This window comes from Papilio xuthus, unplaced genomic scaffold (assembly GCF_000836235.2).
Source record: "Papilio xuthus unplaced genomic scaffold, Pxut_1.1 DF829758.1, whole genome shotgun sequence".
NCBI lineage: Eukaryota > Metazoa > Arthropoda > Insecta > Lepidoptera > Papilionidae > Papilio > Papilio xuthus.
The window spans coordinates 694418-706433 of NW_013528891.1; the positions used below are offsets into that span (position 1 = coordinate 694418).

Genomic DNA, 12016 nt, shown 5'->3' on the forward strand with positions numbered 1-12016 from the left:
CGTAAGAGGCCGCCGCGTCCTCTGCGGTGTCGTCCATGGGCACGTAGATCACCTCGAAAGGCAGGTGGAGGTGGCTGATGTCCTGGTAGATGCGGCAGAAACGCGCTACGACGCCTTCTCTGTCGACGCCGCGTGATGTGAAGAGGAGGGCGATAGCGGGAGCGCGGCGCAGGCGTTCGACGGGCACGAGCTCGCCGCGCTTGTCGTACACCGCCGCACTATCCACCCAGTTGTACGGTGCGCACACAGGCTCTGGGTCTACGCTCGTAGACATGTTTGCTCAACGGCACTTAAAAATACCTCTCATCATCTTCAAGTTCGCAATAGGAGATACAGCCCCATGCTAAAAGATATTCCTTCTAAGCTTTTAATTTGTTTTTGTTTTAATATCCAAATTGTTTTTCTTATAAGCTCTTTCGATGACAATGACATTTAAAATATGACAATCGTATGACATTTAATTATAAATGGATTCAAATATTTAAAAAAAAGGTTCTACACGTAAATTCCTAATAAAATAATAATAAATTCCCTCATTTTACAACAGAAAGGAACTATTATAATAGGACATTTAGATTTTCATAGACGGCAGGAATATTATAAAATATATACTAAACATAAAAGCGAATTTATTTTATCACCAATGCTTTGCGTCGTAACTGTAAAAACGAATATCACGATATTTCCCCATAACGTTCTTACAACTTGGGAGTAAATAATGAATGTTAAAAGCAAGACCAATTTACCTAGGGGTTTTGAAACTGAAATCCCAATTTAAAATATATTGTTATCTCTGTTTTGTCAAAGATAATGAAAGGGATGACGATATTGATTACATTTGAAATCTGTCAGTTTTAGCTTAGTGATGTGATCTGCTTGAAAACATCGATTAAATTGAGTAAATCGATATGGACTTCAAACATATGTGGCTTGAATTTATTTTTACCGTTCGACTATCCTTTGTAATTAAAAAGAAAAAAGTTCACTGACCTAACATTGTAACAACGTTCGATGGTCATTATTACAATAAATATGCCTTAAAAATTTAAACAAAAGTTAAACAGTTCTAAATTCAAAAAAAAAAAAATTTGTTTACCGCAGTTACAAGGTCACGTTGTCTTTTGATGAAGTTTCAAATGTAACCTATTAAATTAGCTCTAAAACAAAAGACGTGAGTTGGAGAAATCATTACCATAGTTCGCGAGTATTGTAATGTGACCATTGCCCTCTTTGTATGAAGTATCGTGTGAAGTTCCAAATGGAACCAGCAATGGAAGATTTTATCAAATACCGTGAAGTCTTAACGGTGTTGCCATTTGTGGAATAAAATATTGCCATTTTCTAAATGAAAAAACACTACGAATAAGTGTGATAGCATATGTGGTAGAGCCCACTTTAACATTTTCGCACGAATTGGCCCGGCTCGCCCGGTGAAATACCACGATCACACAGAAGACAGGCGTAAAGTGGAAGCAATTCCGCGTACAGTCTAAAGAGTGTGCGTCCCGGAGGCCTAATTTAGTCCTGTTTCCCTTCCCACCCCTTTTCTTATAAGGAAAGGGTGGGATGTGGAAGTGGACTTTCCGGATGAGAGGATGCATGGAGAGGGAAATACTTTCTTTCTATGCATCCTCTCCTCCGTCGATTAAAGGTAGGCAACGCATATGAAATTGTGTATGTCTATGGGCAACGGTCACTTCGATATCTCAGCGATTTCAGGTGGTTGCTCGCTCGTTTGCCACCTTATGATATAAAAAAATAGTAGGTTTATAAAGACCTAAAAGTCTAATTTGTCGACATTCAAACATTTACGGAAGGAAAAAGTGACACAGGAAAATGCCAACCTCCCAAATATGGTTCAAAGTTAACCGTAACAATGCCATTACTTCTACCATTTTAGACGAACTAAACAACCATTGGAATATCAAATTTAACACCAACACATAGAGTCTAAAATTCAATATTCGATTAACATGCATTACTATCACGGTCAAGTTTGAGGCCATTGCACATTTAAAATGCACGTTAAAAATTGCAATGCCTACCTTATTCCTATTACGAATAAAGTTGAAAATCGTTTGCGAATATATAATGCAAATGCAAATAAAATTTGTACATGTAATCGTGCGTCGCATGCAAAATACGAAATGAGTGAACTATGCCGGCGCGTGACCATAAAAACTGTCATTGAATATCAATATTTCAGACTATTTACAATTGATTTTAGACTATATTTACTTAGTTATAAGGTCGTTTATTGTATTTCATTGTATATTATCAGATTATATTGTTTATTGTGCAAAGAAAACATCTTCTACTTATAGATTGTGTTCGTCAAAGTGGATCAATGGTTGTTTGTTTATTTACAGTTATGTCTCACGAACAATCGAAATTATTGCACGGCCGTTCAACTGTTGTAGACATTTTAAAGCTATGCCTATCTTTATTACTTAGTAAAGAAATATGTTGCTAGTTGTCACCCGAGACACCGCCTGCTCTGAATTAAAAAAAAAAAGTAGCCTATGTTTTCGTCCTGACTATGTTCTACGTCCATGCAAAATTTCATCGAGATCCGTTCAACCGTTCTGGTGATACATTCAAACATCCATCCATCTAAACATTCGCATTTATAATATTAGTAAGATTTAATAAAAAAACAGATAACCAATACAGGGTAACAAACAAACAAGTTGTTTAATAAAAGAAGATACACGTTGATGCATTAACTGAGAAAAAATTAAAACACCAATTTGTTTTCTCTAAAAAAAAACATTGTTTTTTAATTTGTATTTTACACTAAATGTTTATCAATTAGTTAAAAATCAGTGAAACATTTAAGATGCAAAACAGAAACTCTACCAAGAAATTGCGATATATATTTTTTATCTCACTTCTAATTGAAATTCGTCGAGAGCATGTAACTGTAGTTGTGGCAACACTGAGCACGACTTACATTATCTGTGGCTTCGTGCGACGTCATTATAGTATTGCCAGAACACGGAAAATTTGCACATTTTTTGTCAAATTGATTGAATAGCTTAACGTGTTTTAAAATGTGAATGTGAAATAATCAGAAAAAAATGTCGTAATTAAATGATGAAGTTTCAATCTTTTTACGAAATAAAAATTTAAAATTAGTAATAAAAAATTTTGATGATAAAAATATTAGATTTGGTTTTCTACAAACACGTGTCTAATGTTAAAAAAATATACTATTTTATTAAGAAGCAATAAAATACCAAAAAAAAAAACAAATAAACCAATACTGGAAATGTGGTAAAGTTAGCGAGAATTTCGCTATACGATTGTCCCCTCGCACTATAAATGCGAAGTAATTTCACTATTTGGAAAGAAAATGAATATTGTCATCTTCTCTTTCCCACTCATATTTGGTACTAGCTGTCGCCCGCGACTCTGTCCGCGCGGAATTAAAATAATTAAACAGTAGCCTATGTGTTCTTCCAGACTATGTTCTACATCTATGCCAAATTTTAGCGAGATCTATGCATCCTTTCTGGTGATACTTCAAACAAATTTCCATCCATCTAAACATTCGCTTTTATAATATTAGAAAGAAGGATAGAAGAGAACGTTAGTTTCGCTGGAATTAATATCCATTTTCTTTACATTCTCTATCACGAATTATTTGCGATATATGTTTTCGTAGCGTTAACAACAAAATATGTAATTTTGTCCATGATATTACGAAAAAGTACATCCGAAATTTTCGTAATAGGCCCCTAGATACTTATGTTACTTCGCTAGATTGAGTACTAAGTAACAAATTTGATTGTTTCACAACTTCTGGTGTAAAAGAAAGGTACTAGGAGCGCATAAAATGCACGGTTACAAAGTCTTCCATATCAGATGATGGGCATTAAAATGTATGTGCATTTAAAAGATTAAATAAACAGTGATAACTCATTGTGAATGTCTTCGATGTCCTATGTCCAGCTTTGTTTATAATACCATGCCATGAACGAATGTGCATTTACTAGACCGTTTCTTGTTACTTATGAATTTATGCCAGTTATAGCGTAGCGAACATGAGTGGACCGACATCGATTAATGGTTAAATCGACCTTGAGTGCGAGAGAGACGGCTGACCATCACTAATCTATCAACAACATGCAAGCAATTCAAACACTTATCATCTATACATAAAGCCTATTTTCGTCTAGCAGTTAAAGACCGGATAGGAACACGGTTTTACTTTTTTTTTAAAGGCAATATTCCATCCTGCCAGGGATAAAATTAAAAATTTTCTTTTCTTTTTTCTGTCTGACTGGTTGAAAATTTTGTATTAGATGTTTTTTTTCTAAAATATCTCGCATTTTTAATTCTTTCGGCCTTTTGTCTTGCTAAATTAAAATTCTTTAGGGTTTTTAGTTTTAAAAACTCACTCGTATCGTTCAAATCTTTACAGATACAAAATTAAAAAAAAAAGATGTTTTTTCATTAATTTAGTTAAAACTTTTTGTTATAAGTTTGTTGACCATTAGCGGAAGAGCTTTACGAAAATATAGTAGAGGCACTCTAGCAGAGTTTATGCTATCCTGGTAGCAGTAGTTTCCCCATTTGTTCCTGACACTTGAATTAGCCTTTCGCTTCAGTTAATAGTTATTCTGCTACCCTAGTATTAGTATCGACGTACACTATTATTGAAGAGTAGTTTAAGTTACTACTTAATTACTTAATTACGTTGCAATTGTTTCGAATTTTGTCAGTCGACTAGCTATCGCCCGCGACTACGTCCGCGCGAAATTAAAAAACTTAATTATGTCTATGTGTTCTTCCAGACTATGTTCTATATGCCAAATTTTAGTGAGATCCGTTTAGCCGTTTTACAGATACTTTGAAACAAATCCATCCATCCAAACATTCGCATTCATAATATTATAAAGGTTAGTAAGATAAGTAAGAAAATTATCGACAATTTGACGGATTTAAACTATCGTAATAAAATTGTCAAATTTGAAAATTATTTTTTGTAATTTTAAAAACTCTAAACTAACTATTTATTTAAATAACAAAGTTTAATATATTCTTTGAAAACGTTAGTCGTAATTTACAACTTGCAGAATAATTACCAACAGGCGCCGTCAGGCATAATGGTGACGAATGTTGCCTTTTGCCTTTGCCTTGTGTACGTATTACTATTTCTCTTGGACATCACAATAGATGTCGTGCATGTCGCGAATAGACCCCCTAAGTACCTTACATAATTAAATATCTCATTATGCCACAAAATGTCATTTTTTACAAGTGGATAAGGGTTGACACTTTTTTATACGAGTACCTTTTTTCATTAAAAAGAACGAGAAAATAAAAAATAAACTGTGTTCTTCTGTGCAAAATTTCATCAAGATCCGTTGAGCCGTTCCGGAGATATCTTAAAAAAACATCCACCCATTTAAACTTTCGCATTTATAATATAAGTTAAAAGAAAATTAATGAACGAGTTTTGAAATATTTTGAAATTCATTTGATTAATTAATTAAAAAAAAACTATCCCCTAAACCAAACAATCTTCAATACATACAAGAAAGAATTCAAATTAAGCTTTGTATAAAAAGGTAGCATTGAAAACTATTGGAATTCGCTTGCAAAAAAAATAGGCAGAACTAAAATAGTAAACGAGCAAGTCCTTGAAGTAACCGGAAACCGGTCAATGCCACCAAACGCCGTCTGACGAAATTGTGCTGTAACCGAGTCGAGGGCCATTAGGACGAATGTGCGATGCCATTATCTAGCTAGGAAGCTGCTTTTATGTTGGCAACATTGTGAATATAGTTGTTAAATGACTTCATTCATATATCATGTTGGTAGTTTTCATTAGTAAAAATGGCACGTAAAATTATTGTTTTATTATAAAAAATATTTTTATTTATTATATTTTAACGATGCAATGAATATTTGAATAGCATATCGTCCAGCAGTTTACTCGTCAGCATAAATTAAAATCATCTAGAACAATACTCCTTCTTTATCAACCTTCTCAAAGCGAGAAAATAAAAAAAAATATCAACGTCATCAGCAATACCAGAGGAACCGCAGATGCATTGCCGGTCTTTGAGATGGTGATACGCTCGCTTCTTGAAGGACCCAAGTCGTAGCGGTTTGGAAATACCGCCGAGGACAGATTCCACAACGTTGCTGTGCGAGGCAGGAAGTTACGCGCAATCCAATATATATTATTTGATTAAGTATTCCTTTTAATATCCTTTTAGGTATAAATAAAGATTAGCCACTAATGGAGACATTGGAAATACTAAATAAACTATAAATTGTTAATTAACACTGAAAATTTACAACATTAAGACATTAAGGTAAGAACTCTGAAATGCCCATTAGGATAAACGACTTCATCATCATCAGCTCACTATGCGTCCCCACCGAGGGGCTCGGAGTCTACCCTAAGTTAAGGGTGATTAGACCATAGTCAACAACGCTGGCCAAGTGCGGGTTGACTTCACACATATCTTTGAATTTCTTCTCAGATATGTGCAGCATCACGATGTTTTCCTTCACCGTAAGAACGTCGGATAAATGTACATATGTAAATCGGAAATCGAAAAACATATTGGTACATGGCGGGATTCGAACCCAAGACCTGGACATTGCATATATATATATATATATATATATATATCATCTCTGTCATCTTTGACAAAACAGAGACTACTACTGTACTGTACTACTTTGAAATTTTAAACGGCAGTTTTGGTTTCAGAAACTCTCGGTAAGTCATAGGTGACACATGACAAGGCTATAATCAAACATATCTGGTCCGATAAAAGAAACTTTAACCGTTAGAAGTATCCGAGAAAAAATAAAAAACAGATATAGTATGACAAAAAACTTTTTAAATGGCGCTAGTGAGCTAATGTCATAATTTAACTTGACTTATACTGACCGGGTCAGATATCCTTATCGATCTCTACAGTTCAATAAGGACATTGATAAAAGGAACGAATGCTTCCGATTTAATTTCACTCATCTCCACCGGGTGAGGTAAGTTAATCGTACTATATATTCTTGGATAAACGTCTTAGCTACTAAACGTCAGGCAATATTTCCCTTTGAACATAAAAGAACGAAAAGTTAATAAAAAAAAAAATTACAGAATCGTGACAACCCTACACTAGCGTCCTAGCAACACGGGTTACTGAGGACACTGCCCTCGCAATGCAGAAATGTGCACATATCTTTAAATACATTTACAATATACCTTAAATCAACCGAATAAAGTTCAAATTATTACTATTGGCGGTAAAATTAAATTTGTATTGTCTTTTCGTGTTGATAGTTTTATTAGCTGTTATAATATATCTTATTTCGTTGGAATAGAGTTTATTTTAGCTTGTTCAATGTTAGCTTAAGTTTGTTAGATCTTTACTGGAGAGATCCCGTCCAGCGTTACCACGGATTCTAGATGGTACGAATAAAAATAAATGAAGTTCTTATGTTCCTCCAAGTGTAAGGGAAAGTCGTTTAGTTTTGTTTTAGTTATAACTATGAGAGTAAAACAATATTTATGCGATGCACCAAGTTATTAATATATTTTCTAGCTGTCGCCCGCGACTCCGTCTGTGCGGGATTAAAAATAGATGTTGACCGATTCACACACCTACTCAATATGGTCACAAAATTTCATGAGAATCGGTCAAGCCGTTACAGAGGAGTATGGGAACGAAAATTGTGACACGACAATTTAAAATAAGACTTATTTAACTCTGTGATAATATAGCAATCTTATTGTGAAAGAATTTTTTAATCGGTCGAGTAGTTTTTGAGTTTATTAGTTACAAAGAAAAATAAAATTAATTAAAAAAAAATCTTATATTTTTTTATCTGCAAACTATTAACCAAAGCTTTCCAATTGACATGTAACTATTCTAAACTATAATTACATAAAAATAAATCCCATTTATAAACTTCTTATACTCGAACAAAATAGAAATAAAAATCGATTTAAAACATCGAGTAATCGTGTTAACGCCCTATCGATTTTTTCCCTTTTCACATCGTAAACGTGCTCTAGTGTTGTGTCTGATTAATCGATATTATTAATGCAATAAAGTTCTTACGACCAGTTCACTCCGACCCTATTAGAATGGTCCTTTGATTTTAAAGAAAAGGACTAGGCAAAGAGCCGCAGTACTTCTAGACATTATTAGTTAGAATCCTTTGACGCGAATGACGTGCTTTCGTTACAACATCCAGTGTCAGAATGAATAGTGAGGGGACATAAATGACGACATTTTAGTAAGTTGAATCAATACACCGGGCCACCTCCGGACCTCCTTCCTAACAGTTCTTATTAATGTCACTTTGCGGGGAAATAGGTAAAGATGACAAACACACATGAAAAACGTAAACGCAAACTGATTCAAAAATTTACACACTAAAACAAAACGACCACATAAACATAATTAAAGCTTATTGTATGTTTTTATTTGGTAGATCGTGTGCTTTACAAGTCCTGTATATTAATAATCAAAGGACTGGTCTGAGCTAACGTATTTTTATAGTGCATCCTTTCAAAAAGATCTATTATCTTTCTCGGGTATCAAGTGTTGCGAATTAAGATATATCGATAGTTTATTTTTAACTTAATTACAGATTAACTTATCAGATGACTGAGTAAAAACGATACAAGGTTTTATAGATAACGTTTATTTTAATTAGGTTCACACGGCGTGTAGTTAATACACCAAAGCTATAGTGATATATATTTAAATGTTTATTCATCAGCTCATTATACGTCCCCACTGAGGGGCTCGGAGCCTACCCTAAGTTAAGGGTGATTAGTCCACAGTCAACCACGCTGGCCAAGTGCCGGTTGATTGACTTCACATATTTTTTTGAATTTCTTCTCAGATATGATACGATGTTTTCCTTCAGCATAAGAACGTCGGATAAATGTGCATTAGTAAATCGGAAATCGAAAAACACATTGGTACATGGTGGGATTCGACCCCAGTACCTGCAGATTGCAAGTCAAGTGCTCGAAACCTGAGCCACACACGCGACACTCTAAATTTTTAATCTTTTATATTTATCACGAAGAATTATTTCTTAAACATTATTCATGTAAAATTTTGTCGTTAAAATATCGATATAAAACATGTTAATGTAACGTCACTATTATTTTTTGGAAGTAAACATTTTGGCGGGATTCAATCCCGCCAAAATATTTTGTAGGTTATAATTTAGGTCCCAAAATTCTAAGAAGATATAACTTTAAATTACCATGTCTAGACTTCATAATAGAATGTATATTGACGTGAATATATTAAATTATTTAACAAGAAACAAGAACTATTTAATAACACAATATTACCGAGAACAAGTCGTATAAATATTTCATTCATTATGTTGGTACAACTCAGAGCGCAACGTTACAATGAACGAATGAATGAATAAAAATAATTTCTTTTAAAACTTTTAAAATACTATTTATATTTTTATTTATTAAAAAAAATTAAAATAGTCCCTTTAAAAGGATTAATTGGTATAAATATTACGGCCTAAAATATTATAATTACGTAAATAATATTTTTTTAAATGATAATTTCGCGTATGTATTTTGATAAAATATGTAAAAAGACTTTGTCAGACCCTTTATCAATACATTTGGTACAATATCATTGATTTTTAATGATATTACTTACGTTTACAACTCAGTAATTAAATAATTTAAGCTTCACAAAGTCTCAAAGAAACCTATCCTTCAAATGTCATTGACACAAGGAACACGTCTTGACACAAGATGGCGTTGTTTTTTATTTAATTTACTGCATTTATAATGAGGTTTTATGAAGTGCATTTCTAATGACCAGTACATTTATTATGCAAATAAATACAGAGTCCAATCGCAAAATTAAAAATGCTACACACGAACGAATGACTTTATGTCTGCTGTAACTGTATAGGATGTGTATAGAGTAAGTAATTAACAGAGATTGCATTAATATTTTTATATTTTACAGCGTGATAAAAGGGAATTAATGTCTATTGCTATTTTGTTTATGTTCTATTACTTTGTCTCGTAATTTAACGCGATGTGAATATATGTTAGTTAAGAGCGTCGGTGGCTCAGGTGTCAAACACTTGATTTGCAATCTGCAGTGTTACGTTTACATTTATCCGACGTTCTTACGGTGAAGGAAAACATCATGATGCTGCACATATCTGAGAAGATCAAAGATATTTGTGAAGTCAACCCGCACTTGGCCAGTGTGGTTGACTATGGCCTAGTCACCCTTAACTTAGGGTAGGCTCCGAGCCCCACAGTGGGGACGTATAGTGAGCTGATGATGAATGGGCGAGTTATTTAGTCAGTGATAGGATTAACATTAATTAAAAAAAATATATATAGCGTATTTTTCCTGCTATGTAAAGCCGAGTTATGGTCATATAAACATTAATATGACATTATATGAGTAAAATAAAAACAACGTATAGTTCTGTAGTTGTAACATTTTGGTTTGCGCAAACATTTTTCGTGGCTAACGAATAAAAATAATGTATGTAACACTTACATTTCCCTGAGGATCGATGAGCTGCGCGTATTTGGGCGCTTTGGCTTTGCTGCCGTCGGCGAAGACGCCCGCTAGCCGCAGCGGTGTGCCAGGTCGCGTAGCTGCCCGCTCGTACTGCGCTCCCACCCGCCCGCTCTCTGTAGACACAATACACTGTGTTATTGTGTTGAATATTATTATGTAACTCTCTGTGTGGATATTAAACGGCGTTGTAAAGTAACTCTCTATTTAAACAATACTCTGTTTAAAAATATTTCTCCGTACTTGCATCAATCTGTTTCAAGACGAGACTAGCTGGTCTAGCCGTATTTTTTTTCCAAATACAAATATTTACTGTTAGAAAATTATCATTAAATGGAAGTGTTCAATAGAAGAAAATATCATTCATATTTGTAGAGTGGAGACATAAACTATTTGACGATAGAATCTAAAAAAATTACCAAGTGTTCTGTTTTAGATCTTGAGATATGTGACCTTAGTAATTTCGTAATACTTTCCTATCTCATTAGTGGGCAGTGCGAGTAATATAATAATAATTTAATCCGATTTCTCTGTAGCATCATTACTCTGTGCCCCATATCCTGTAATAGGCGATGCGTTTATTACGCGGTATTCTCGCGACCTCCTGCATATAGAAATGGTCAGAGACAGTTAAATGTATAATGAGTTTTCCCAAGAGGTTTCTAATTTAGTTATTAATTATTCATGAATAGATAAAAACTTTAAGTTCACTTAATTATTGAGTTAGTTATATTTTTTACATAATACCTAATTTATTTTTAAACCACGCAAAATACGAGCCAATCGTGGAGTTGAGGAAATCTAGCTCTTAGCCTTATACAACTTTTTTTTATAATCTAGAACAAACTTTAACTTAATACCTGAACTAGGCCTTGCTCTATACGCGGAGATGGCGCGCGGGGATACGAGGGCGAAGGCCTGGGAGCGTAGCAGGGCCGCCACGGAGCCCCGCGCCGCCGCTAGCGCTCCGCCACGGCAGCCACACGCCGAGAACCAACCTGAAACAATAAAATATTTTATGAAAGAGTAGACACATTAGGAAAGTAAATTTTCCAAGGCTCTAAGATGGCGATGGACTAATGCTATATAATGTTTGAAGAAAAATATTTCAAAAAAAATTTTGCCATCCACCGATAGATGGCGTAATTTGCATAAAATCTCAAAAACTTAAAATTCGAAATTTGCAAACCATTTTAGGATTAGGCTTTTAAAAGTTTAAGTAATATCAGAATCTACATGTTTTCTTTAAATTAATCTCAAAATAAGAATTAATTAACGCTCTAGATGCTTTAGTATTGCCAGTTTTCATTATCGCATGTTTCCGACACGTAACATTCGTTACGACGCGAATCCTGCGCCAAATGGCAACAGTCGCCCCCCGCCTGATGCAAGAGGTCATTGTGTTAACCTCTCGCGTGTTTTTGTTGCATTCTTTCGCTACAAAGATC

At 34.2% G+C, this 12016-nt stretch overlaps 1 protein-coding gene across 1 annotated transcript in view; it reads right to left on the reverse strand.

The window, feature by feature from the left end:
- B4 (imaginal disc development protein B4) overlaps window positions 1-12016 on the reverse strand; it is an 82542-nt gene that overhangs the window by 6524 nt on the left and 64002 nt on the right. Inside the window, exons 3-4 of the mRNA XM_013326942.1 lie at window positions 11429-11566; window positions 10548-10684 (exon numbers count right to left, since the gene is read on the reverse strand). Coding sequence (XP_013182396.1) covers window positions 10548-10684; window positions 11429-11566 — 275 coding nt within the window. The remainder of the gene's footprint in view (window positions 1-10547; window positions 10685-11428; window positions 11567-12016) is intronic.